Here is a 26,498-nt window from a genome sequence, read left to right as displayed (position 1 = left end):
TCTAATTGGTAGTGCATATCTAAACCCCTTTTTAAAATTTAAATTTGATTCCAAACAATTTGAAAACGATTTTGGACAGGATTAATGTTACATACAGTTCGGAACTTCAAATAGGTGTTTGGGATCTTGGTACAGACATTAAACCAAAAATTATTTAGAATTTGGTGGTGGAGTAGGAGAATTAAACCAAAAAAACCCAAAGATCAGGAGATTTTTGTGAATGTACATCGGAGATGGTTGTGAGAAGGTGAGTACAGGTGAATTCGATAGCATTTGGTTCATATCCTCTTGATGGGTGTAAGGGCTGTCAATTATATTTGCTGGACCTGTAATTGGTACTATTTTGTTAGACTCAATATGAAAATGTAAAAACAATGGCCATTAAGAATAAGAGAGGACATGTGTCAGTTAGATAATAAGCCAGATGTCATGCTCTAAGCAGAAGTTGAGAAAAACCTTCTTTTATAACTTTTAAACTTTGTACACAATTAATAAATTTTTATAAAATGGTGTGAACATCAAAGACAGTAGAGGACAAAACTCACAATCAATTCTCCATCGCTATAACAACAACAATACCACCAGAGATGGATCGTGGAACTAAAGCACACATTTAATGGCGACATGATTGTCAGTCTCATGAATCATGATTTAGCTGTTCTCCTCATGTTTGATTTTATCTTTCTTTTTTTTTTTGTCAACAAAAATAACAATAATTGCTTTCATTGAGTTTTATAGATAAAATGTGGTATTCTTAGAGCAAGATTATTGGGGGGTTCATATAAGGGGAGTTTTTAAAATTTTTATGAATTAATTGTGTACTGTTTGGAATATAAGAACCCATGATCTCTTAGATAAAAATTTCTCTTTTATTAGTAGGTTCTTATTTTGGGTCTCTTATTTTTGAAAATATTGTTTTTTACAATTTTAAAATTTTAAATAGAATAGAAATGGTATAAATGTGTAAACATTTACGATTTTATAAAATTAAAAAATATTGCATTTAATTAATTTTAGAATATACAAAATATAATAAAAACATTAATACATATTACAATAGAAGTGCAATTCATAAATGGAGAAAATGATACTTTTAGTACTGATTTGCTTCAAATTTTGCTTAAATATTCTCAACCAAATCATCTTGCAAGTGTTAATGATGGTGTGATTATTGGACCAAGCTTAACAAATTGTTAGATATAAGTATTTGGCAATCATTTACAAGATTGATATAATGTATATAATGTTAAAATCTTGAGATTTTGCATCAAAAGACAAGAAGTAAACTCAAAGAAGTTTTTATTGAACACCATAGGCTTTTTTATGTGTACACATATACCAAAGAGAAGACCTTCTGGCTTACACACCGGTTCAATGAGCCGGTGAGGGAAAGCGGTGTGGGTTTCGTGAGACTGGAGGATGCATGCACAGTGAACTGATTGTAAATGGAGACAACCACTCATGACAAGTGAATGCCTGCCTGAACAAGTGTGGAGTGCTGGGAATGTATCGCATACCGCTTGAACCAATGAGTACATCGCTCTGTCTGTAATGTTTCTGCAGTAGTATAACCCCAATGACCTCAAGTGTACACACCGGTTTGCCAAAGCCACAACACTCTCATCTGCAACAACAACAAAAACAACAACAAATGTTTAAGAGCAGAAATCAAAAGCTTTGATTCGAGTTTCGTAAAGTTTAAAGGTTTACCTATAATTAATACACAGCCACAAAGATCAAGAATTCTGAGATCAGGACAGCCATAAGCTAAACTCATCGAATCCATCTCAACAGATGACACTATTTGTGTGAGNCCAAGACAAAATCTCACCTGCCAAACGGAGCAGCCAGTAGAATGAAGCTAATTGATGAAACGGAAAGCTTCTTCACCGAGATCACCAATGCCGTGAGGACCGCGAAACGACGTCGGATGAAGCAAAACGCCAGCTCTTCTCCGGGTCGCGGGATCAGGAACCGGTAGCCAGTGCTCATACTCTTCTGGAAAATCTTCACCGACGCTGCTAATACAAGAAGAGAGAGAATTCGTCGAATTGCTCGAAATAGCCATTGGGAACGACGGCGACGGCTTTGTCCTGTTCCTGAAAGAAGCTGCGTCGAATAATAATGATGATACCGGAGAGGATAATCGGAAAAGCTTGAGAGAAGAGAGTGAAGGAGAGGACGAGCTAAGAATCGTCTTCATGGATGATGAATGATCGTCAATTCAATTTCTCAATTGAAAGCTCCGCACTCCCACACGACGCGCCAGATAGTAGATGACAGAGAGAAGATATTTTTGTTGCTCTTTTGCAGTTTGAGAGAGTTGAGATTGTGAGAGACTGACTGAGAGACTAGTGGTGTGAAACTGTGAGAGAGATCACGTGATCATCACGTGCGGTGTATGGAAATCTCGTGTATGGCGCCATTTTCAAGGCCGTATTTTGGGCTTTTTCTAGGCCGACGAGATCGGATCTTTATACATCCTCACACCCATGATCCAAAAATAAATCACATTTGATCGGTAATGTGGTCGACTATTTTTTTATCCATTCCGAGNAACATTGTCAATTATATAACACTCACATCGATCAGCTTAGACAAAGGAGACTCCTTGAACATTTTCACCCATGGAAACTGCACAGATGAAACACCAGAGAGTGCTCTCCCAAAGTAATCAGCAAATCTCATTAGCTGAATCTCAGGTTGAGTAGCATACGAATCCTATATAAAAATCGAAACTTTAGATCACAATTCACAAATTCAGATCGAAGCCTCAATCTGATCGCGAGAGAAAGAGGAAAGAGAGAAAGAGAAAAAGAGAGAAAGAGATTAATTGTCTCAAAAAAGAAAAAAAAAATCTATTTTATATTATTCTGTCCGCTAACGAAATAAGAACACGTAACGTCTCTTATAAACGATTTGAGTCTATTATATAAGAGAGCCTCTTCTGTTATTTCTTTTCTTTTGATTTATTTTTTTGTCACAAAATTCTAAGAACTTTAGCTATGAACTTCCGATAAACATGACTTTATCCGACTGAAAAGCTACGAGTACCATTTTATCAAGACTGACACAAATTAGATACTTAATCGTAAACGAGTATCATGTATTTAGTACTCAACCTACTATTATTAATTAGATTAAAATGCTAATATGAATATCATACCAGATACAACAGGTTGATATTCTTTAATTTTTATTCAAAAAATATTCATATTTTGAAATAACGGGTAACGTGAGTTTTTTTTTTTTTTTTTGGTAACGTGAGTATTTTCCCTCCACTTTCCCGTAACACAGTCGTGCACTAACTAAACTCATTATAGTTATACTAATATTATGCATTAATTTTATTGTGTTTTGTTTCATAAAACAACAACACCAACAAACTCATACTGATTACAACTTAAAATGGAGAAATTGATTTGGCTTATTATGTTCTTCACTTATTTATTTTATTTTTAAGAATCTTCTTCACTTATTTATTTTATTTTTAAGAATGTTCTTCACTTATTTTGATCTTCAAACTCCTCAGCCATCAGTCTTTCTCTTGCATTTTTCGCCTGCCCATATGATTCATACATTATCAATAGACATCACTTTCATTTTTCACAAATTCACTAAATCACTTTTCACTTAACTAACCTCTTGCTCCCAGTTGGTAAGGATAACGATAAGACCGAGCAAAAAAGCTTGAACAAAGGACCCAACAGTGATCCCAATCCAGAGTCCTCTTCCTGCCATTTTAAACCCAAAGGCTAATATGATAGCAGTTGGTGTGCCACAGAGATAGTATGCTGCTAGGTTTACATAAGCCCCTATATCTTGCCTCCCTGCTCCTCTAGCCACACCTGTTATATATGTTTCATTTCCACTAATAACACATCAATTATAAACGTTAACTTCATTCATGATTTTGACATTATAGGAGGAGAGAGTCTAACCCGAAAGAGTCGTGTGAAGGGCATCTAATATGACTAATAAAGAAACCAGCGGAGCCATTGATCTTACATAATCCACAACTTCGGTTTCTGAGCTGAATAGGTAACCAAATACGTTTCTTGAACCAAAGACTATTGCACTCACCAATATTGATTCTACACCTGCTATAACCATCACTGTGTAAACCGCCATCCGAGCTTGTTTCGGGTTTCCAGCTCCTAACTCGTTTGCAACTCTTGTACTACAACAACCACCACAAATAGACAGAAGGGTTTTAGATTTTAGATAGTAAACTCCCATTTTGAAAAATGAAAAGGAAAAAAGAACCTTGCTGCTGCGCCGAGACTCTCTGGTATATGGTATGCAAAGGATATTGTCGATAGACTTTAAAGAAGGAAGAGAGCAACTGAGTTGTATAATACTATTACATTCCAAAACCAAGTCTTTAGAAGATAGGAAAAAAAAAACATACCACACTGAGAGAACAGAGGTTTCTAGCGTTGAATTTGGTAAAATCCCAGAGAGCAGGACCAAAAATTCGAATGACCACCACTCGAGGCTAGTTCAACACCAAAGTTATAATGTCAAGAACACTGTGACCAAACCAAACCAAGCAAAAGAGGAATAAAGAAAAGTTTCTATACCAAATCATAGACGCAGATGGGATTCCAAGCCAGAAAAACTCTTTCATTCCTCTGAACACACTCATGGAGATAGTTGCACGGCTCTTGCTACAGCTGGAAGAAAACTTCATGTATAATCCAAGCACAATCACATTTAACCAGTAAGAAACCCCAATCGCTATAGCTGCACCAACGCTCCCAAGCCCAAACTTAAAAACCAAGCTCCAGCAGAGAACAAGGTGGCAACAGAGAGCAGAGAGTGAGCTTATAATCAACGGAAAAATCAGACTCTGTGCTTGGAAAAACTGTACAAGCGGCTGCAAAGTGGCGTAAGCAAAGAGCGCTGGTATGAGCCAAGTTGCAAATTTCCCTGCTTCTTGAGCAACCAGAGGATCTTGTCCAATGAGAGAGAGTATAGCACCCATGTAGTTCCATAGCACAGACAAAGGAATACACACAAGATACAAAGAGAGAATCGTTGTGTAAGTATGTACTCCAAGTTTCTCATACTGTTTAGCTCCATAAGCTTGACCACATAAAGTCTCCAATGCACTAGCCAATCCAAACTGTATATGATAATCGCAATTCAGAATCCCATAATCAAGAAAAAAACAAAAGAAAACAGATAGGGACTGCCAAACAAACAAGACCTATAAAGAGATAGATAGACTTACGACAAGGCTGAAACCGGTGGCGCTGCAGAAAGAAACAGCAATGGCAGTGCTAGAAAGGAAAAGCTCACCGAGATGACCAATCATCACTACAGATATCACTTGAAGAAAATCCATAGACAAGTTTACTGCAACCATCGGACCGGCTATGTAAGCAAGCCTTCTCATCTCCTGGATAAAGCCATCTTTCTTGTTGACTTCTTCTTTGTCGCTTTTTGCAAGCAGACCCTTCTCTGCGGAATCCATATTCCTCTTCTTCTTCTTTCTGTTTCTTCACTGGAGAGATCTTGAGCCTTTTTAGGAGTTTTAATCTCTTCTCTATATAAATCTTCCCTATTTATACCATCATTTATGTTTACACCTTCTAAACTTGTACCGACCTCCTCTCTTATTCAACCACCATAAATTTTCTCTGGAGCTATATGGTCCATGATAGCAAATAAGGAAAGTGGCATTTGAGAACAGAATCATGCTTGGCTTGAACTAGAAAATGTATTGACATCTAAACTTCCTTAGTAATTGATTTCAATGTTGATTGTATACGAATCATGAATGTATGGTTGTTTCTTCCTCTTCAAAGGCATTAACTAAACAAATTCTTCTTGTTTATCTTTGAAACCCATTTTGGAATTTTCTTTGGCATCAAAAGATTCGTTTGTTTGCTCTTTTAGTTAATCAGTCCACTCTTCTTGTTTCCTCACTCCTATACATTTATTTGCTCTTTTTTAAGAATTCATTTAGCTCCATCAAATCAAACTTGGAGCAAATCGTATATGATTAGTGAGTATTAATCTTTTTGTAAGGGGCTCGACCGCTAGAGGACCAAAACTAATGTGACCACATTCAATTCCTCATACTATACTTGAAAACAACAGCACAAATAAACACACACGACATTTAATGGAGAAGATGGTGATTGAACTCTTTGATTAGTTTAGCTGATCACTTCATGATCTTTCTCTTCAAACTCATCACCCATAACTCTTTCTCTAGCCTTTCTCGCCTGCCACATATATCATTACTTCATAAATATATAAAAAAAAACACATCATCACTTTTACTTCCCAAACCTACTATTTTAACCATAGGATCAACATGTGTAAAGGACATCACTCTCACTTTTACTTTCCAAACCTACCAATGAATTAACCATGAGATCAACATGTGTATAAAAGACATTACTTTTACTTTCACTTTACTAACCTGTTGTTTCCAGTTGGTGAGGATTACGATAAGACCGAGCCAAACCGCTTGTACAAAGGACCCAACAGTGATCCCAATCCAGAGTCCTCTTCCTCCCATTTTAAACCTAAACGCTAATAGAATAGCAGTTGGTATACCACAGAGATAGTATGCTGCTAGGTTTACATAAGCCCCTATATCTTGCCTCCTTGATCCTCTAGCTACACCTACAATTCCAAACACATTGTTAATCCTGTAATTAGTCTCTTAATGATTTTAACATTATAGAAGGAGACTCTAACCCGAAAGAACTGCGTGAAGGGCATCAAATATGACCGATAAAGCAACCAACGGAGCCATTGATCTTACATAATCCACAACTTCGATTTCAGAGCTGAATAGGTAACCAATTACGTTTCTTGCTGCAAAAACTATTGCACTCACCATTATTGATTCTACACCTGTTATAACCATCACTGTATAAACTGCCATTCGAGCTTGTTTTGGGTTTCCAGCTCCTAACTCGTTTGCTACTCTTGTACTGCAACACCAACAACAGCAGAGAGAAGGGTTTTAGGTTTCAGATATATAGATATCTCCCATTTTGCAAAATTGAGAAATTGATGAGAAAGAAAGAACCTTGCTGCTGCGCCTAGACTCTCTGGTATTTGGTACAAGGAGGAGATTGTTGATAGACTGATAAAGAAGGGACAAAACAACTTGAGTTGTATGTATGATAACAATCCATTCCAAAACAAAGTCACTAGGATATATAAAAACATACCACACTGAGAGAACAGAGGTTTCTAGCTTCGGATTTGGTAATATCCCAGAAAGCATGACTAAAAACTCGAATGACCACCACTCCAGGCTAGTTCAACACCAAAAGAATAGACAATGATTCTCAAGTCAAGAACTCTGTAACCAAACCAACCAAAAAGTCATGAAGAGAAGTTTAAAATTACCAAATCATAGAGGCAGATGGGATTCCAAACCGAAAAAACTCTCCCATTCCTTCAAACAAACTCATGGAGATGGGTGCTCGGCTCTTGCTACAGCTGGAAGAAAACGTCATGTATAATCCAAGCACAGTCACGTTTAACCAGTAAGAAACACCTATAGCAATAGCTGCACCGAGGCTCCCAAGCCCAAACTTAAAGACTAAACTCCAGCAGAGAACAACATGGACACAGACAGCAGAAATTGAACTCATAATCAACGGCAAAATCAGACTCTGCGCTTGGAAAAATCGAACAAGCGGCTGCAAAGTAGCATAACCAAAGAGCGCAGGTATCAGCCAAGTTGCAAACTTTCCAGCTTCTTGAGCAACCATGGGGTCTTGTCCAATGGCAGAGAGTATATCACCCATGTAACTCCAAAGAAGAGACAAAGGAATACACACAAGAAACAATGAGACAATCCCTGTGTAAGTATGAACTCCAAGCTTCTCAAATTGTTTAGCTCCATTAGCTTGACCACATAAAGTCTCCAACGCACTAGCCAATCCAAACTGTATGATTATCACCCCACACCACAAAAATCACAATTCAGAATCTTTAAGCTAAATCATACTATAATAAAGAGAGAAACAGATCAAGAAAGAGAGAGAGAGACATACGACGAGGCTGAAACCTGTGACGCTGCAGAAAGAAATGGCAATGGCTGTGCTGGAGAGATAAAGCTCACCGAGATGACCAACCATCATTGTCGATATCACAAGAAGAACGTACATAGACGAGTTGATCGCAATCATCGGACCAGCAATGTAACCAAGCCTCTGCATCTCCCGCAAAAACCCATCTTTCTTGTTTAGTTCTTCTCCATGGCTCACCACCACGAGCAAGCCCTTCTCCACCGAATCCATTCCTCTTCGCCTTCTTCGCTGAGATCTTGAGATTTGATTCAGAAACACCGAACCAATCCCTATATATATTCTTTTTTTTTTTATATATGTTTATATGTTTTTTTTTGTTTTGCTTTCTGGAATTTAGCGGCGTGTCGTATCCTGTTTCTACACCTTCCGATAATACCGATACATGCGTCGTCCTCTCTCAGTCAGCCGCCATAAATGTTTTCCCTGTATCTATATGGCACATGACTTATAGCGAATCAAGAAAAAGTTGAAATTACCAAAGTATACAAATATAAAAATCTTTTAAGTTCCTTAATTTAGTCAAGCCGCTTGTATAAACAAATTAAAAATGTTGATTTTTATTTGAATAAAAATGTATATATGGTTCTTTCTTTCTTTACAAGGCATTAAATCAATTAAAAAATGTTCCGTTTATATCATCTGAATTCTGAAGTTGTCAAGTGTCAACCAACCTCACTGACTTACTTTATATTTTTCGTTTAAAAGTTTTTTTTATTATTATTATTATTGCAATTTAGCGTCGTGTCGTATGAAAATTGTACTCCTGCAGAAATAATAAATAAGTAGCATATTAGAGGAAAGAGCAGCCACTGTATACATATGCTTAAGCTGAATTTTTCTGGTTCTATTCAAATTTTCTAGCGTCCGGGTTCTAATCAGTTTATCTTGGGGATTGGGTTAATAATTATAGAAAAATAACCTAGTAAAATCCATAATTTTACTTTTCTAACAAAAAAAATAGGCGGAGGTACGTATCTTAAACTTAGTGTGTGGACAGTAGAGGCCAAAACACGTGCGCACGTACATACATGTGCACATTCATTTTCTTTTAGGTCATATAACAACCACACCAGAAGTCGAATTAATAACAACACAATATATAATGGCGACATGATTGGGGTTTCTTGATTTAGCTCATCTCTTCATGTTCTTTGTTTTCTTCATCTTCAAACCCCTCACACATCGATCAGTCTTTCTCGTCTGCCCATATCATTAGACATCACTTTAACTTTCTCAAATCCACTATAATCATTTTTTTTTCACAAATATAACCCTAAAAACAAGCTAAGAAATCAAAATGACATCACTCTTACTTTACTAATCAGTTTTTTACAATTTGTGAGGATGACGATAAGACCAAGCAAAACCGCTTGTAAAAAGGACCCAACTGTGATCCCAATCCAGAGTTCTCTTTCTCCCATTTTAATTATAGAAGGAGAATCTAACCCGAGAGAAAGGCATCAAATTTGACCGGTAAAGCAACCAGCGGAGCCATTGGTCTTACATAATCCACAACTTCGGTTCAGAGAGCTGAGCTGAATAGGTAACCAAATACGTTTCTTGCGCTAAAAAATATTGCACTCACTATTATTGATTCTACACTTGTTATAACTCGAGAGATAAAGCTTCCTTCAACACACTAAAAATTTTCATTGTTTCTAATAGCATTTCACAGCTTTTGCTGTAGTTTTTACATTAGACAATCCCAAAGATGGAAACTAGTTAACTAAATTTGCTTAATGTTGTGAACTAGTACACAAATACAATAGGTAGTGGCGATGGAGTGTAGTGTACATATTAATTACTCGTAATATTTTATTCGATTAATGTTCGTTGGTTAGAGTGTCACACATCTGAAACAGAGTTGTACATGTCACTAAACTTTTACTTGCCTACAAGTTCACGTCAAGTTTAACAAGTTCACGAATGGATCGACTGGGATACTTGCCTGTTCGCGGTTCAACGGGCTGTCAGCTGTGGGCTGGTCCACCCCGGGTAATTTTTTTTTTGACTGAACTATTAAATTTATACAAAGAAAATAGAATTTTTGTACAATGATTGGAACCTTTGTCTGCTGATCCGGGTTTCAAAACCTTAGAATTAGGTAATTTTTGGGATTTGGTTAGGATAGAATAGTAAAATCATAATTGACTATTTGACTCCGACCCAAGTCTTATATGCTCAATTTGGTTCGATTATTAGTTTTATCTTACTTTTGTAACAAAAAAAAACATGGTTCCGAGTCTACCCACAAACTCTCTGGACTAGCTAGAACAAGATGGTTTGTACTTTGTGGACATAGCGGAGGTACATATATCACATGTCTGCTACATACCATTCTGACAAAAGTAAGGTTTTATGAACCCAAATTTTGTACTAGTCATATTTCTTATAAGCAATCCTTATAATTTTTTAAAAACTTTGCATCATATCATAATATCTTCCTTATTATTTATAAGGGAGAATGCCAAATATAATGTGTGTGAACAAAAGAATGCCACAACTAGTGTACACGTACATGCACGTGCACATTCATTGCACCTTTAAAACAACACAATTAACATTTAATGGCGACGTGATTCACGTCTCTAGATTTAGCTGATTTCTTTATGTTCTTCAACTTCAAACCCCTCAACCATCAGCCTTTCTCTCGCCTTTCTCGTCTGCCATATCATTCATAAACATCAAATACCCATATATCACTTTCACTTTCTCAAATCCACTAATCGATTTGTCTACTAACTAACCATAAAAACAAGAAATTAAAAGGACACCACGCTCACTTTCACTTCACTAACCTGTTGTTTCCAGTTGGTGAAGATGACGACAAGACCGAGCAAAAAAGCTTGTACGAAAGACCCAACAGTGATCCCAATCCAGAGTCCTCTTCCTCCCATTTTAAACCTAAAAGCTAATAAAACAGCAGTTGGTATGCCGCAGAGATAATATGCTGCTAGGTTTACATAAGCCCCTATATCTTGCCTCCCTGATCCTCTAGCCACACCTGCAGTGTCAATCCCATTTATGAACACGTTATTAATCCTTAAATTAGTTTCTTAATGATTTTGAAACTAAAGAAGGAGCATCTAACCCGCAAGAACAGCGTGAAGGGCATCGAAAATGACCGTAAGTGCAACCAGTAGAGCCATTGATCTTACATAATCCACAACTTCGGCTTCAGCGCTGAATAGGTAACCAAATACGTTTCTTGCACCAAAAAATGTTGCGCTCGCCATTAGTGATTCTACACATGTAATGACCATCACTGTGTACACAGCTATTCGTGCTTGTTTCGGGTTTCCAGCTCCTAATTCGTTTGCTACTCTTGTACTGCAACACCAACAACAACAACAGAGATAGGTTTTAGATATAGATACTTCCCAGTTTGTAAATCTTATTATGCAACAACAAAGAACCTTGCTGCTGCTCCGAGACTCTCTGCTATTTGGTACAGGATGATGGTTGTTGATAGACTGTTACAACAACAAAAAAAGAAAGCAACTGAGTTGTATGTGATAATAGTCCATTCCAAAACTCTAATCTTTTAAGAGATAAAAGGAACATACCAGACAGAGAGAACAGAGGCTTCTAGCTTCGGATTTGGTAAGATTCCAGAGAGTAAGACTAGAATTTCGAATGACCACAACTCGAGGCTGATTCAACACCACAGTGAAATTTATTTAATTTCAACAACTCTGTGACCCCAACTCGATTTGGTCAAATGTCAACAACTCTGTGACTAAACCAAAAGAAGCATGAAGAGAAATTTATCTTACCAAGTCATAGATGCAGATGGGACTCCAAACCGGAAAAACTCACCCATTCCTTTAAACACACTCATGGAGATGGGTGCACGGCTCTTGCTACAGCTGGAAGAAAACGTCATGTACAATCCAAGAATAGTCACGTTTAACCAGTAAGCAACACCGACCGCAATAGCTGCACCGAGGCTCCCAAGACCAAACTTAAAGACCAAACTCCAGCAGAGGGAAACGTGGACACAGACAGCAGAGATTGAGCTTATAATCATAGGCAAAATCAGACTCTGTGATTGGAAAAACCGAATAAGCGGCTGCAAAGTAGCGTAACCAAAGAGCGCGGGTATGAGCCAAATTGCAAACTTTCCAGCTTCTTGAGAAACCATAGGGTCTTGTCCAGTAAAAGAGAGTATATCACCTACGTAACTCCATAGCACAGACAAAGGGATACACACAAGATACAGAGAGAAGACCCCTGTGTAAGTGTGGACTCCAAGCTTCTCGAATTGTTTAGCTCCATGAGCTTGACCACTTAAAGTCTCCAATGCACTAGCCATTCCAAACTGTTTGGTTACATAACATCAATCAAAATTTGCTAATTCTTGAAGCTTAAAGGAAAGAGAGAGAGAGAGAGATGAATCAAGAAAGAGACATACGATGACGCAGAAACCTGTGACGTTACAGAAAGAAATGGCAATGGCTGTGCTTGAGAGATAAAGCTCACCGAGATGACCAACCATCATCATCGATATAGCAAGAAGAACGTACATAGACGAGTTGATCGCAATCATCGGACCAGCGATGTAACCAATCCTCTTCATCTCCATTAAAAACACATCTTTCTTGTTTCCTTCTTCTTCTCTGCTGTGGCTCGCCACGAGCAAACCCTCCTCCGCCGAATCCATTTCTTTCTGATTCTTCTCTCTTCGGAGATCTCGAGATCTTTAGCCTCTCTTCTCTGAAAACAATCCTATACATTTATAGACTAATAAATATTTAACGTTTATTTATGTGGATTTTTACCTGCTTAGTTGCGTATACATGTCTAGCCATAAATGTTGAATCTCCTAAAATCTTACAGCTGTCTTGAAATATAAAATTTAAAAAAGCCTCAATTAGTCAAACGGTTTGTAAAAAACTAAAATTAACGAGTATCTCGAATACATTATTTTAATTTTTAATATAATCTAAATTGTTATTTTAAATTAACATTTATAAATACTAATTAAAAAAACAAAACCATATCAACTAGAATATTGAATATGCATGGAAAGAGTCTTAACACAAGTTTTCGTGAGTTTACACAGGAGAGACTCTAGAACTTTTTTTTTTTAGTTAATATCTAGAGATTTGGTGAGAGGTACCCACTACCCACACCGAGTGTATCTCACTGAGTCACAGTTATTATCGTCATCAAGGCATTAAATAACGGGAAATTAGTTGAAACTTCTACTAAATGCATTAAATCTAAAAATGATTGAAAAAAAATACTTCCTAGTTTCATAAAGAATGTCATTCTATCACTTTTCACACAAATTAAGAAGACATTGAAATATACATATATGTCTTTATTTAATAAGTTTTTAATAAATTATTTTAGTTAGAATTAAGGGTAAAACTAGGAAATCTAAGGTAAAAGATGCATTGGAAATATAAAATAATACATTGGAATTGTAAAGTGACACATTCTTTATGAAACAAAGAAAAATCTCCAGAATGACACTCTTTGTAAAACGGAAAGAGTACATCTTCCAAACATAATAATACTAGATAAGGATCTGTGTGGATGTGTTAGGTTTAAAGTTTTGTAAATAAAATAAAATTTAATAAAAATATATTAAAATTTATTGTACATTATTTATTAAAAAAAATTTCTATAATACATCGATTTATATCCATATACAAATCTTTTATGTATGTTACCATTAAAAGTGTACTTTTACATCTTGGTATATTGTATGTTACAAATATATTATTTACCACTATCTAGAAAATATCTATATGAACAAATTAAGCCAACTATTATATGTCTCTTTACTTTCACTTTTACATAGTTTCTTTAATCACTAAAATTGTTGGCTTAAAAAATATTTTGAATAAAAAATAAATTACATCACAATAGTGTATGACTAACCATAAAGAACTTCGGTTCTGCCCTCCTCCCTTATAGAGAGAACCTTGCGTTCAACCTCCTCCACCATGAAGAGAACCTTCGCACCGCCTTCCTCCCTTGGAGAGATAACCTTACGTCCAACCTCCCCCTACCTTCCTCCCTTGAGGAGATAACCTTGCGTCCAACCTCCTCCACCATAGAGAGAATCTCGGTTCTGCCCTCCTCCTGTATGGAGAGAACATGTTCATGTCTTTTAGTTATTTCAAAGTGGCTTGCTCAAACAACCAGTAAAACAAAAGACCATTTTCCAACGTCACAAAATCTTTTGATAGTAACTAATGTTAATTTTCCAATGTATTTATGGAAGTTTTTTTGACGCACCATGATGTAGCCTCTGTCTTCAAGCTCCTATGGATTTGTCAACAATGAAATTTTGTTTTTCCAATCTATCTATGTTTGTTGTAAGCTTGTGTTTGATTAGCCTATTTTATCCAACCATTAGGTTGATGATCTTCTCCTCTTTATCTCCTTTTGAGATTGAACGAATGGTAACAATTATGTTTGCACAAAAAAAAAGGTCTATGACCAACCAATAAAGGTTGAGAAATTAGAAAAAAATTAATTTGACATAATTAATGAAATAATAGAAAATTATAAGCACGGTAATATATGAATCTCAAATAATTCAAAAATGAAAATAGAAATTAAATAAAACAATCTAAAACTATTACAATAATTTTTAAAATACAGTATTAGAAAAAGAAGATGCATATATTAGTCTTCCACTTTTTTTCGGGTCAACATATTAATCTTACCTATTCCAAAATGAAAAGGTAGAGAGTAGAAGTATATTTTGGTTTAAAAAATGAAGGAAAATTTGTCTTCTCATTAAAAAAGTTTGACCAATAGAACAAAGTTAAAAGCAATATTTTTGAATAAATTATTTTGTTAGATGAATAATATGAGATGATCTATATTTATATAGAAGTGAGTATTTACATTTTTAGAATTAATAATTTTTCTGTATATTTTCCTTAATCCTTTTTCTATTTTATGAGAAAATTTATTCCAATGAGCTCATTGTTTTTTAAAAAAATTTCTTGCTTCCCACTTTCTTGTAAGACATACTATCGTTTGACGATAAGAACACTTTCTGTTTAGCTGATCTAGTGTTATATATTCTCTGTTGTTATCTTGCACTTGTGTATTCATCTTCTTCTTTTTTATGCTACCTGTCCTGCAAATTAATAGAAATAATAATAACACTGTAAGAATTTTGTTAATCCCAAAAACCTTAGTTATATGCATAAGAAACTTTGTTAACACTTCAAAGTCGAAGATTGCGTAATATGCATTATGAAATTGAGAAACGAAACAAAATTCAAAGAAACAACGACGAAAACACGTGGTAATATCTAGGAATTTTTTTATATAGTTGCTTCAATTAGACAACAAACAAATTGCCTTCGAGACTTGTTCAAGAACAATGATATGTCAAACAAAAGGTTAATAAAAAACAAAGAAGAAAATTTTACCAAGAAAAATAAAACTAGTCGAAATTATTTTGTTTGGTGAAAAATATGTCATCATCTCTTTGGTTATATAGAAGGGTGTATTAACAATCATTTTCTTTTTAGGAGTAACAAAGTCTTTTTTAATATAATAAGATTACAATTATCTTATGCATTGTTTTACCAAGCTTGAAAACACATGTCACAATTTGATGAGTTACTAACTTTGATATATGATTGATCTGATCGTTAAAATTGACACGTGTCATCATCTGATGAATTACTAATTTGGATATTTAATCGTTAAAACTGATACATGTCACGATCTGGTAAATTTTTTAACTTTGATTTATGATCGTTAAAACTAACACGTGTCACGATCTGATGAGTTAGTAACTTTGAGAACTAAGCTTTATATAATAAGATATTTACTATTTACAATTAGTAAAATCTCTACTTTTTCAGTTTTTACTATTTGTACTGTTTGACTTTCAAGTCTTTTAACAAAATATGTTATTTAATTTACTATTCTTGAGAACATTCTATGGAATCTCTAGCCGTATATATTAGCATAGTGGTACCATTGTTGAGAACGTTCTATACAATCTATCAAAATATATAGCTGTCTTGAAATATTATATATTAAAAATTCTCAATTAGTCAGAGGGTTGGTAAGAAAATCCTTAAGAGCATTCCCATCAGACATATTTGATAGGAAATTAAAAGAATAAAAAAAAATTAAAAACAAAAAAAAGTGAAGAGATGAAATGAAAAATGTCTCTGCCCAGAACATTTAAGATCTAGCGTCTATAGTTGTCATCACTTGATTGGTTGAACAAACTAAAAAATAATTAAATAATTAAAATAAATTAAAAATATTATTATTTAACCTTTTTTACACCCAAATAGCTATATAACTGATGGATATGTCTTAAGAGCATCACATGGTAAAAATGTACATATTTTGGTATATTTAGTGAGATTGCATCGGTTTCTTAAAATGACATTGTTTTAACCTTTTGATTTCAATTTGTAAAAAATTCTATATATACATTTTCCAAGTACAATTATAAAATAAATCCTCAACTTCAAACTTATTTACAAGACTGCCATTGATATTTAAATTTAATTTATAAAATTTAAACTAAAATATTAAAATGACTAACCGATTTTGCAAAATCGGAACTGATATTAAATATATTAATTACTGTTACAAATCTAATATTAAACACAATTTTCCATAAAACTCGGATCCTAATTTAATTAAGTTGTTGTTTTGGAAACATAATTATTATACTTTCAAAAAAAAAAAAAAAATTCACTGTAGTAATTAACTTATACATAACTATAGTAAGAGACTAAATAGTTTAGGAGATATAATAACTAACTTAGTTATTTTCAATTAACATATAACATTCAATTAATTTTTCTAAATGTCTTAACTCTGTTTTTTTTTAAATACGAAAATAATAAAAAGTTACATTCTCTAATATTAATATGAAATAGTTAAATTCACACAAAAAATAATTGCATGTTTTCATAAGGAGGACTTTCATTGATAAATACCAAGGCTGTTATTATAATTAGCTATTTTGGATTAAAATTGTTTTCTAGATTTGTTAATATCATAATTTTAAATTTTAAATTACAACATTAGCTATATTGGATTAAAATTATTTTCTAAATTCGTTAAGATCATAATTTAAAAAGTTAAATTACAACAACCAATATTTGGCATTTTAAGTTATCTTTGATTAGGTTTTCTATTTGTGGGTCAATTATATTTTAGAAGATATTCTATAGAATAATTATTAATTTGTAAAAATATATATTAATTTTTTACACAAATGTTTCTTAAATTTTTATAAAGTATTAGTTTTTAATTTTTTAGTTAAAACCTAACAACACACTGTAAACATCTCCTCCCCTATCTATATATACATTTTATGAAATAAATCGTGAAGTTCATACTTATTTACAAACATGTCATTGGCATTAATCATTAATTTTTTTTCATTTAATTAATTAATATTAAGTTTCTATTTATGAAACAAGATTTCCCATCTTAAATAAATTTTCAAAACAATTGGAACCATTCTCTTTAACATTAAATATTAAGTTTATAATTAATTTAATTAATATTAAAATTTTCAATTTTACAAAACAATATTTTCTCTATACACAAATTTCCTAAACAATCAGCCTAATCAATAAACTAATTGATTTTTGATCTTAAAAGAGGATCTGTGACCGAGATTTTTGATCTCAATGCATTGATCACAACGTATTTAAAACTAATTTTTACTTTCACGGATTTCATATGATGAATTTTTGCAGATTATAAATCTTTGAACATGTTGTCTGACCCGCCTAGCATGGCGGGGTTAGACTATAGAACCAACACTAAAACTATTAGTTTATCACATATATACTGTAGATTTGTAATCACAGTTGAACTACAAAATATTACACATACTGTAACACATTCTTAGTATTCAAAAAAATAAATAAATACACATAAAAATATAAAATAACATATCATATAGGCATATACCTCTGTTTAATTCTAGAGAACAAAACAAATCTAGAATTTTATATTCTATCTAATAACAAATTTAATGTAATTAAGTTATAAACTTTATAAAAGTGTAAGAAGAAGAAAAAGAATTGTAAACAAAATTATAAATCAATTAGACAAAAGTTAATTAATTGAGGATTTAAAAACTAAATAAATTAAAAAATTATTTTTTAAAATACAATAATTTATATTTAGCCATGCCGTGTATTGCGGGTGAAATCCTAGTATTGTAACAATCTAGGCTCAAACCAGTGATTTTTTATTTATGGACATTGGTCTTTATCACTTGATTCAACGACTATATTCAAAACAACTTGATACTTTTATGTTTATAAATGATAACCTCTCTAGAAATCCCAAAATTAAGTTTTTTTTTAGTTTAGTTTTTAACACGTCATGTTCATCCTTTGACCCTCAACCACATGGTCCACATCGCTGCTCACTAGAGCTTCCACCATCATGCCGTAACTTAATATCGTCATTAGTTATCTAAGGATGAGATTTTCTTTTTCTTGACATCTATTTTAAATCAATTCGATTCTGATTACAAAGCTTTCTCTCTGATGTGATCGCTGACTATCAGTTCGTTGTTTGAATCTCACTCGTGTTAAGTTTTGTGGTTGTCGCCAAATCAGTTTTCTGAATCCTAAGATAATTAGAAACAAAAACAGAATAATCATAATTTGAAATCAACAAATCTCCCAAATATTCAATATTTGAACAGATCTTCGAAAAATGTAAATTTTAACTTTTTAAGACAAATGTATATTTTTGGTAGATTCAATATAACGTTGTACATTCTTTAGTATTTAGTATGGTACCACTAAGTTATTTATTGAGAATAACATTTATGGCTATGAATGAGACATGTGTACGTATGGGCAGCATCAGCATCCTCATCTCATTTCATCATGAGTTTCTTAAAGTTAAAAGCAAAAGTAACCATAAAAAAAGCGACACATGGAAGAAGAGTCTCTGTTCTTTCTATCTACATACCCTGGTTGGAGCCTTGGAGCTGCTAAGCTCAAAAAAAATCACATAAATTAAACGTTCAAGAATAGTATGTAAGTATAGGATTGATACTTAATGGAGATGAAGGAGATTGATTCGGGGAGTAAGAAGCAGAAAGAAATGGATTCTGATGAGGAGGGACGTTTTCTCGTGGTGAGCCACAGCAGAGAAGAAGAAGTAAACAAGAAAGATGTGTTTCTTAAGGAGATGACGAGGATTGGTTACATAGCTGGTCCGATGATTGCGATCAACTCGTCTATGTACGTTCTTCTCGCTATATCGATGATGATGGTTGGTCATCTCGGTGAGGTTTTCCTCTCAAGCACAGCCATTGCCATCTCTTTCTGTAACGTCACAGGTTTCAGCGTCATCGTATGTCTCTTTCTTGATTCATCTCTCTTGCTCTCTCCTTTAAGCTTCAAGAATTAGCAAATTTTTTTGATTGTTGTATGTAACCACACAGTTTGGAGTGGCTAGTGCATTGGAGACTCTAAGTGGTCAAGCTCATGGAGCTAAACAATTTGAAAAGCTTGGAGTCCACACTTACACAGGGATCTTCTCTCTGTATCTTATGTGCATTCCCTTGTCTGTGCTATGGAGTTACATGGGTGATATACTCGTTTTTACTGGACAAGATCCTCTGGTTTCTCAAGAAGCTGGAAAGTTTGCAACTTGGCTCATACCTGCGCTCTTTGCTTACGCTACTTTACAGCCGCTTATTAGGTTTTTCCAAGCACAGAGTCTGATTTTGCCTATGATTATGAGCTCAATATCTTCTCTTTGTGTCCATGTTGTCCTCTGCTGGAGTTTGGTCTTTAAGTTTGGGCTTGGGAGCCTAGGTGCAGCCATTGCGGTTGGGATTTCTTACTGGTTAAACGTGACTGTGCTTGGACTGTACATGACGTTTTCTTCCAGCTGTAGTAAGAGCCGTGCACACATATCCATGAGCATGTTTAAAGGAATGGGGGAGTTTTTCCGTTTTGGAATCCCATCTGCTTCTATGATTTGGTAAGATAAGCTTCTCTTCAAACTTCTTTTGGTTTACCTAGTCACAGAGTAGTTGACATTTGACTCGACTTGCATTAAATTAGCCTCGAGTTGTGGTCATTCGAAATTCTAGTCTTGCTCTCAGGGATCTTACCAAATCCGAAGCTAGAAGCCTCTGTTCTCTCTGTCTGGTACGTTCCTTTTATCTTCTAAAGATTTAGTTTGAGAATGGACTGATCAGTTGATCATATACAATTGATCAGTTGCTTTCTTCTTTGTTATAACAGTCTATCAACAACTATCATCCTCTACCAAATAGCAGAGAGTATCGGAGCAGCAGCAAGGTTCTTTGTTGTTGCAGATCAAGATTTACAAACTGAGAGCTATCTATCTATCTATCTAAATTACCTTTCTCTGTTTTTTTTGCAGTACGAGAGTAGCAAACGAGTTAGGAGCTGGTAATCCGAAACAAGCTCGAATAGCTGTGTACACAGTGATGGTCATTACATGTGTAGAATCATTGATGGTGAGCGCAATGGTTTTTGGCGCAAGAAACGTATTTGGTTACCTATTCAGCTCTGAAACAGAGGTTGTGGATTATGTAAGATCAATGGCTCTACTGGTTGCTTTTACGGTCATATTCGATGCCCTGCACGCGGTTCTTGCGGGTTAGATTCTCCTTCTTTTGTTTTAAAAATCATTAAGAGACTAATTTAACGTGTTAATAAAGGGAATTGAAACTGCAGGTGTGGCTAGAGGATCGGGGAGGCAAGATATAGGGGCTTATGTGAACCTAGCTGCATATTATCTCTGCGGCATACCAACTGCTGTTTTATTAGCTTTTAGGTTTAAAATGGGAGGAAGAGGACTCTGGATTGGGATCACTGTTGGGTCCTTCGTACAAGCTGTTTTGCTTGGTCTTGTCGTCATCTTCACCAACTGGAAACAACAGGTTAGTGAAGTGAGAGTGGTGTCCTTTTATTTTCTTGTTTTTAGGATTAGTTGAGAAAGTGAAAGTGAGATATGGCTATTTGATATTTATGTATGGNGGGAGGAAGAGGACTCTGGATTGGGATCACTGTTGGGTCCTTCGTACAAGCTGTTTTGCTTGGTCTTGTCGTCATCTTCACCAACTGGAAACAACAGGTTAGTGAAGTGAGAGTGGTGTCCTTTTATTTTCTTGTTTTTAGGATTAGTTGAGAAAGTGAAAGTGAGATATGGCTATTTGATGTTTATGTATGGTATGGGCAGACGAGAAAGGCGAGAGAAAGGCTGATGGTTGAGGTGTTTGAAGGTGAAGAAAACGAAGAACATAAAGAGTTCAGCTAGATCAAGAGACTGTCAATCATGTGTACAGGAGTTGTGGCATTCTATTCTTGTCCACACGTACATATTGATTTGACCTTCTCCCTTATAAAAAGGAACATAGACATTATTCATAATGTGATATTATGAACAGTTTAAGAAAATTCTAAGGATTTGCTTATAAGAAATATGACTAGTACACAATTTTCAATACGAATTATATATCCTCTGGGATTGTGTAATGTAAAACTACAGCAAAAGCTTTGATCAGTGGCTGCTCTTTCCTCTAATATACTAATAGAAACTATGGAAAAATTTGAGTCTGTTGAAGGAAAAATTAAACGTTTTTTTCAGCAGGACTAGAAGAAACTTGATCCGACAAGCTAAATTCCAAAAGTACCATTGTGACAAACGTAAAGGATAATATATAGAATTTTATTAAACTTTGGACAATGTCATATGATTACACATCGTCTACATAACATTCTGACTAAAATAAAGTGTTATGAATCCACCAGCTCCAAATTATGTACTAGTACATATTTCTTATGAACAACCCATAAAATTTTCGGAAACAACAACACAACATTTAATGGCGACGTAATTGGCGTCTCTTGATTTAGCTCCTCATCTCTTCATGTTCTTCACTTTCTTCATCTTCAAATCCCTCACACATCAGTCTTTCTCTTGCCTTTTTCGACTGCACATATAGTTTTTAGATATCACTTTCACTTTCTCAAATTCATTAAATAATTTTTTCACTCAATACTTTGCCCTAAAACCAAGAAATTAAAAAGAACATCACTCTAACTTTACTAACCTCTTGATCCCAGTTGGTGAGGATAACAATAAGACTGAGCAGAAAAGATTGAACAAAGGACCCAACAGTGATCCCAATCCAGAGTCCTCTTCCTCTCATTTTAAACCCAAAAGCTAATATGATAGCAGTTGGTGTACCAAAGAGATAGTATGCAGCTAGGTTTACATAAGCCCCTATATCTTGCTTCCCTGATCCTCTAGCCACACCTGTTATGTTTCATTCCCACTAATTATTAATCCTTAAATTAGTCTCTTAGTGACTTGCACATTATAGAAGAGATCATATATCTAACCCGCAAGAACCACGTGAAGTGCATCGAATATGACTGATAAAGCAACCAGTGGAGCCAGTGATCTTACATAATCCACAACTTCGGTTTCAGAGCTGAATAGGTAACCAAACACGTTTCTTGCACCAAAAACCATTGCGCTCACCGTTATTGACTCTACACATGTAATGACCATCACTGTGTACACAACTATTCGAGCTTGTTTCGGATCTCCAGCTCCTAATTCGTTTGCAACTCTTGTACTGCAACACCAACAACAACAGAGATAGGTTTTAGATATAGATACTTCCCATTTTGATTATAAAAAAAAAAAAAAGGAAGTACAACAACAACAAGAACCTTGCTGCTGCGCCGATACTCTCTGCTATTTGGTACACGATGGCCACTGATGATAGGCTGTTAAAACAAAGAAGAAAGAAACTGAGTTGTATATGATCAGAACGAAATCTATAAAAGGCAAGAAGAACATACCAGACTGAGAGAACAGAGGCTTCTAGCTTCGGATTTGGTAAGATCCCAGAGAGTAAGAGCAGAAACTCGAATGACCACCACTCGAGGCTGATTCAACACAAAAGAGATTCAAATCTCAAGTCAAATGTCAACAACTCTGTGACTCAACCAAAACCAAAATAATAAAAATTGTAAGATCATATATCTTTTTTAGTTAGGTTATATATTTAGTTTGAAAATATGTTTACACTTTTTATTTTAAAAATTCATGATATTTTGTGTTATTAATTCTTCTTATTTCATATTTCTTAATCTTTTATTTGTATTAATAGAACGTTATATAATGTATTAGATGTTTGAAAGTAAAATAAAAAATCATATGAAAATTGAAAACTTGTTTAAAATTTTATAAGAAAATATATTTTTAATGAACTAACAAAATGTTAATGTGATAATAAAAAATAGATGGTATGATATTTGAGAGTCTATTTTATATGTTATAAAAACACATACGTACAAATATTTTACTTATGTTTTGTTCACATTTTACATATGTTTTGCTTATTTTTTGCTAATATCTATTCAACATTCAAGAACACAAAAAATAACTAATTTCTGCCATATATAAACAATCACACCTACAATTTATATTTATATAGAATTGAATATAAACTATACTCAATGTATCAAACAATCAAATAATTTATATATATATAGATGATTTTATCATAGTCACAAAATAATATAAATATATAAACAATTAAAAATAGATATCATCTACCTATCGTATAGATAACCATCTAGTATATATATATATCATTTTAACATTTTCTAATAACAAAGAACATGTTTTTTAATTCGCCCTAAGCCTATATGAACCTAAGCATGCAATGGTCATGAAGAGAAGTTTATATTACCAAATCATAGAGGCAGATGGGATTCCAAACCGGAAAAACTCTCCCATTCCTTTAAACACACTCATGGAGATGGGTGCACGAGTGTTGCTACAGCTGGAGGAAAACTTCATGTACAATACAAGCATAGTCACATTAAACCAGTAAGAAACCCAACCGCAATAGCTGCACCGAGGCTTCCAAGCCCAAACTTAAAGACCAAGGTCCAGCAGAGGACAACATTGACACAAAGAGCAGAGATTGAGCTCATAATCATAGGCAAAATCAGACTCTGCGCTTGGTAAAACCGAACAAGTGACTGTAAAGTAGCGTAACCAAAGAGTGCGGGTATGAGCCTAGTTGCAAATTTTCCAGCTTCTTGAGCAAGCAGAGGATCTTGTCCAGTAAAAGTGAGTATATCATCCATGTAACTCCATATCACAGACAAAGGAATACACACAAGATACAAAGAGAAGATCCCTGTGTAAGTATGGACTCCAAGCTTCTCGAATTGTTTAGCTCCATGAGCTTGCCCACATAAAGTCTCCAATGCACTAGCCAATCCAAACTGTGTGGTTACATACCACAAAGACAATTTATAATTCTTGAAGCTTAATTAAAGGAAAGAGAGAGAGAGGAATATAGAAGAGCAAAGAAGAAAGAGACATACGATGACGCTGAAACCTGTGACGTTGCAGAAAGAAATGGCAATGGCTGTGCTTGAGAGATAAAGCTCACCGAGATGACCAACCATCATTATGGATATCACAAGTAGAACGTACGTAGACGAGTTCACCGCAATCATCGGAGCAGCGATGTAAGCAAGCCTCTTCATCTCCATAAAAAACGCATCTTTCTTGTTTCTGTGACTCACCTCGAGCAAACCCTCTTCAGCCGAATCCATTTCTTTCTGCTTCTTTCTCTTCTGAGATCTCTCTTCTCTGAATCAATCCCTACACACTAAATTTTATACTAATATATTATTTGGAAATTATATAGCAGAGTGGTGTAACTGTACACAGAATTACAGATACGTCTCTCATTCAGTAGCCATAAATATATCATTCAATCTAATGGTCCATATATGGTAACATATTAAGAATACACAGTGTACACTGAATATAATACCAAAATATACAGTGTCTTGATTTTTTTTTTTTCTTTTTTACAAAAAAACCTCAATTAGTCAAGGACTCAAGGGGTTAGTAAGAAATGAGTACCAAACTTCAGTGTTGATTACATATATATACATGGTTATTTCTTTCTCGTCACGGAATTGCACAAATTAAAGTAAGCATGAAGCATGAAGCTGCAGTGCTGCAGTTACATAATCATAGAGATACATATATATGGTCTCATCAGTCTCCTCGTGTTTCTTTTTTTTTTTGTTTTTGAAAACACTTACTCTCCTCGTGTTTCCTCACATTTCTATCGTTTTCAAAGATGTGGTATCATTTGATTTCCCTTCTTCAACCACCTCACATTTTTTGTAGCTAGCCTTTTTATTAATAGCAGCATCTTAATTACTAGGGGGAAATTAAAACAGCACTAGCCAACCAGTAATAGCTTTTTATGCATTTTTCATTAGACAACCCCTCAAGGTATAAACTATAAACCACATGTTCGTTGCTACATATAAAGAACCAAAAGATGGAAAACATTACGAAAGTTCCTTAATCTAGTGAAGCCAATAAAATCCGTGAAAATACAATGATTATAATGTGTCGTGGCTGTGTAGGAGACGTACGTCTTACTTTGAATAATCTGATTCGATTCGTTTGTTAAAATGTCACACAATACACATCATAATTAAGTGATCATAATAATGGTACGGTGGATTCTACTTTGCTAAATTGACTAACTCTTATCTAACTAGTTGAACAGCTACGTAATAAATAATCAATACAATAAAAGTAGAAGTGTTTTTCTCCAGAGCATGACACCTCAGCCTCAACTATGAACCATATGTTGACACCTCAGTAAAAATCTCTAACCTATCAAATTATAACAATTAATACAGATCAGTTTTTTTTAATCTTAGGTGGACACATAATAGTCTTCTCTTCATTGTTAAAAAACTTAAAATCGATCGTTCTTAATCTTAGGTGGACACATACACTACAAGAAAACAAGCTGTTTGGGACTCCAAAAATCATCCTAAAATGGTCACAAATGCACTATATATGACTATTTTGTGACTATTTTGAATAGTCGTTAAAATTTGGTCGCAAAATTTATTGGTCCCGATATAGTCACAAAATACTGACCACTATGTGACCTCATTTTATGTCTTAAATTTGCGACTACATTAAGATCAATATGTAGTCATATATTCCTGACCCTTTTGCGACAAACTACATAAAAAAAAGTAAAAAAAAATATAAAAAATTTATACAAGAAAATGAAATTAAAAGTAGTTTTTATTTCTTTCGTAAATTCATTATATATATACAATATATCTATACAACTATATCTATAGATTGGCATCTGCCGGAGATGTGTTATTACAGCGACGGAGAACAAAACGGTGGCGGCGGCCGGAGTGCCAGAGATGCGACTGTGGAGAAATCGAGATGTATTGATGGTGAACTGGCAGAAAATTCGAAATGTAGTGGTGGTGGTAAACGGTGCGAGCAACCACCATCATCTCCGACATCGTTGACACTAGGATCTTCAGATCCACCACCTCTGACGTCGTCGTTGACAATAGGGTC

General features: G+C 34.5%; 5 protein-coding genes and 1 pseudogene across 7 annotated transcripts; 1 reads left to right on the top strand and 5 right to left on the bottom strand.

Moving 5' to 3' along the window:
* Nucleotides 1,183-1,805, bottom strand: LOC109126197 (F-box protein SKP2B-like). The gene is made up of 2 exons (XM_019229414.1): nucleotides 1,711-1,805; nucleotides 1,183-1,624 (listed from the first exon to the last, which is right to left on the bottom strand). Exons 1-2 carry the CDS (start codon nucleotides 1,784-1,786, stop codon nucleotides 1,215-1,217), a joined length of 486 nt encoding a protein of 161 aa, XP_019084959.1. The 5' UTR covers nucleotides 1,787-1,805; the 3' UTR covers nucleotides 1,183-1,214.
* On the bottom strand, nucleotides 3,324-5,779 carry LOC104712685 (protein DETOXIFICATION 14-like). 2 transcript variants are annotated; one of them, XM_010429637.2, is made up of 7 exons: nucleotides 5,237-5,779; nucleotides 4,584-5,128; nucleotides 4,412-4,498; nucleotides 4,267-4,323; nucleotides 3,942-4,180; nucleotides 3,643-3,848; nucleotides 3,324-3,560 (listed from the first exon to the last, which is right to left on the bottom strand). In XM_010429637.2, exons 1-7 carry the CDS (start codon nucleotides 5,477-5,479, stop codon nucleotides 3,504-3,506), a joined length of 1,434 nt encoding a protein of 477 aa, XP_010427939.1. In that variant the 5' UTR covers nucleotides 5,480-5,779; the 3' UTR covers nucleotides 3,324-3,503. The 2 variants fall into 2 exon arrangements, with proteins under 2 accessions (XP_010427939.1, XP_010427940.1); XM_010429638.2 differs by lacking the exon at nucleotides 4,267-4,323.
* LOC104712684 (protein DETOXIFICATION 14-like) lies at nucleotides 5,991-8,472 on the bottom strand. Its single transcript, XM_010429636.2, has 7 exons — nucleotides 8,034-8,472; nucleotides 7,381-7,925; nucleotides 7,200-7,286; nucleotides 7,055-7,111; nucleotides 6,718-6,956; nucleotides 6,437-6,642; nucleotides 5,991-6,236 (listed from the first exon to the last, which is right to left on the bottom strand). Exons 1-7 carry the CDS (start codon nucleotides 8,277-8,279, stop codon nucleotides 6,168-6,170), a joined length of 1,449 nt encoding a protein of 482 aa, XP_010427938.1. The 5' UTR covers nucleotides 8,280-8,472; the 3' UTR covers nucleotides 5,991-6,167.
* On the bottom strand, nucleotides 10,499-12,807 carry LOC104712683 (protein DETOXIFICATION 14-like). Its single transcript, XM_010429635.2, has 7 exons — nucleotides 12,484-12,807; nucleotides 11,846-12,390; nucleotides 11,636-11,722; nucleotides 11,486-11,542; nucleotides 11,161-11,399; nucleotides 10,868-11,073; nucleotides 10,499-10,732 (listed from the first exon to the last, which is right to left on the bottom strand). The coding sequence occupies exons 1-7, from the start codon at nucleotides 12,730-12,732 to the stop codon at nucleotides 10,664-10,666; spliced, it is 1,452 nt and encodes a 483-aa protein (XP_010427937.1). The 5' UTR covers nucleotides 12,733-12,807; the 3' UTR covers nucleotides 10,499-10,663.
* Nucleotides 18,983-21,602, top strand: LOC104712681 (protein DETOXIFICATION 14-like). 2 transcript variants are annotated; one of them, XM_010429633.2, is made up of 8 exons: nucleotides 18,983-19,412; nucleotides 19,504-20,048; nucleotides 20,132-20,218; nucleotides 20,315-20,371; nucleotides 20,457-20,695; nucleotides 20,774-20,944; nucleotides 21,139-21,173; nucleotides 21,279-21,602. In XM_010429633.2, exons 1-8 carry the CDS (start codon nucleotides 19,116-19,118, stop codon nucleotides 21,354-21,356), a joined length of 1,509 nt encoding a protein of 502 aa, XP_010427935.1. In that variant the 5' UTR covers nucleotides 18,983-19,115; the 3' UTR covers nucleotides 21,357-21,602. The 2 variants fall into 2 exon arrangements, with proteins under 2 accessions (XP_010427935.1, XP_010427936.1); XM_010429634.2 differs by lacking the exon at nucleotides 21,139-21,173 and having other exon boundaries at nucleotides 20,774-20,979.
* On the bottom strand, nucleotides 21,376-25,009 carry LOC104712682 (annotated as a pseudogene).

This window comes from Camelina sativa, chromosome 9 (genome assembly GCF_000633955.1).
Source record: "Camelina sativa cultivar DH55 chromosome 9, Cs, whole genome shotgun sequence".
In the NCBI taxonomy this organism is placed as follows: Eukaryota; Viridiplantae; Streptophyta; class Magnoliopsida; order Brassicales; family Brassicaceae; genus Camelina; species Camelina sativa.
Note: the sequence above shows the minus strand (reverse complement) of the source record. Positions and strands in the feature narration are given on the sequence as shown.

Coding starts and splice junctions, on each gene's coding strand:
- LOC104712684 (XM_010429636.2), bottom strand. CDS start 8,279: ATGGATTCGGTGGAGAAGGGCTTGCTCGTGGTGGTGAGCCATGGAGAA. Junction 7,926..8,033: donor TCACAGGTTTCAGCCTCGTC/GTATGTCTCTCT, acceptor ATAATCATACAG/TTTGGATTGGCTAGTGCGTT. Junction 6,237..6,436: donor TCACCAACTGGAAACAACAG/GTTAGTAAAGTG, acceptor TATATGTGGCAG/GCGAGAAAGGCTAGAGAAAG.
- LOC104712683 (XM_010429635.2), bottom strand. CDS start 12,732: ATGGATTCGGCGGAGGAGGGTTTGCTCGTGGCGAGCCACAGCAGAGAA. Junction 11,543..11,635: donor GCCTCTGTTCTCTCTGTCTG/GTATGTTCCTTT, acceptor TTGTTGTAACAG/TCTATCAACAACCATCATCC. Junction 11,074..11,160: donor CCTTCACGCTGTTCTTGCGG/GTTAGATGCTCC, acceptor TTGACACTGCAG/GTGTGGCTAGAGGATCAGGG.
- LOC104712681 (XM_010429633.2), top strand. CDS start 19,116: ATGGAGATGAAGGAGATTGATTCGGGGAGTAAGAAGCAGAAAGAAATG. Junction 20,219..20,314: donor GCCTCTGTTCTCTCTGTCTG/GTACGTTCCTTT, acceptor TTGTTATAACAG/TCTATCAACAACTATCATCC. Junction 21,174..21,278: donor TCACCAACTGGAAACAACAG/GTTAGTGAAGTG, acceptor TGGTATGGGCAG/ACGAGAAAGGCGAGAGAAAG.
- LOC104712685 (XM_010429637.2), bottom strand. CDS start 5,479: ATGGATTCCGCAGAGAAGGGTCTGCTTGCAAAAAGCGACAAAGAAGAA. Junction 4,499..4,583: donor CCATCTGCGTCTATGATTTG/GTATAGAAACTT, acceptor GTGTTGAACTAG/CCTCGAGTGGTGGTCATTCG. Junction 3,561..3,642: donor TTACCAACTGGGAGCAAGAG/GTTAGTTAAGTG, acceptor TCATATGGGCAG/GCGAAAAATGCAAGAGAAAG.
- LOC109126197 (XM_019229414.1), bottom strand. CDS start 1,786: ATGGATTCGATGAGTTTAGCTTATGGCTGTCCTGATCTCAGAATTCTT. Junction 1,625..1,710: donor TGGCTGTGTATTAATTATAG/GTAAACCTTTAA, acceptor TTGTTGTTGCAG/ATGAGAGTGTTGTGGCTTTG.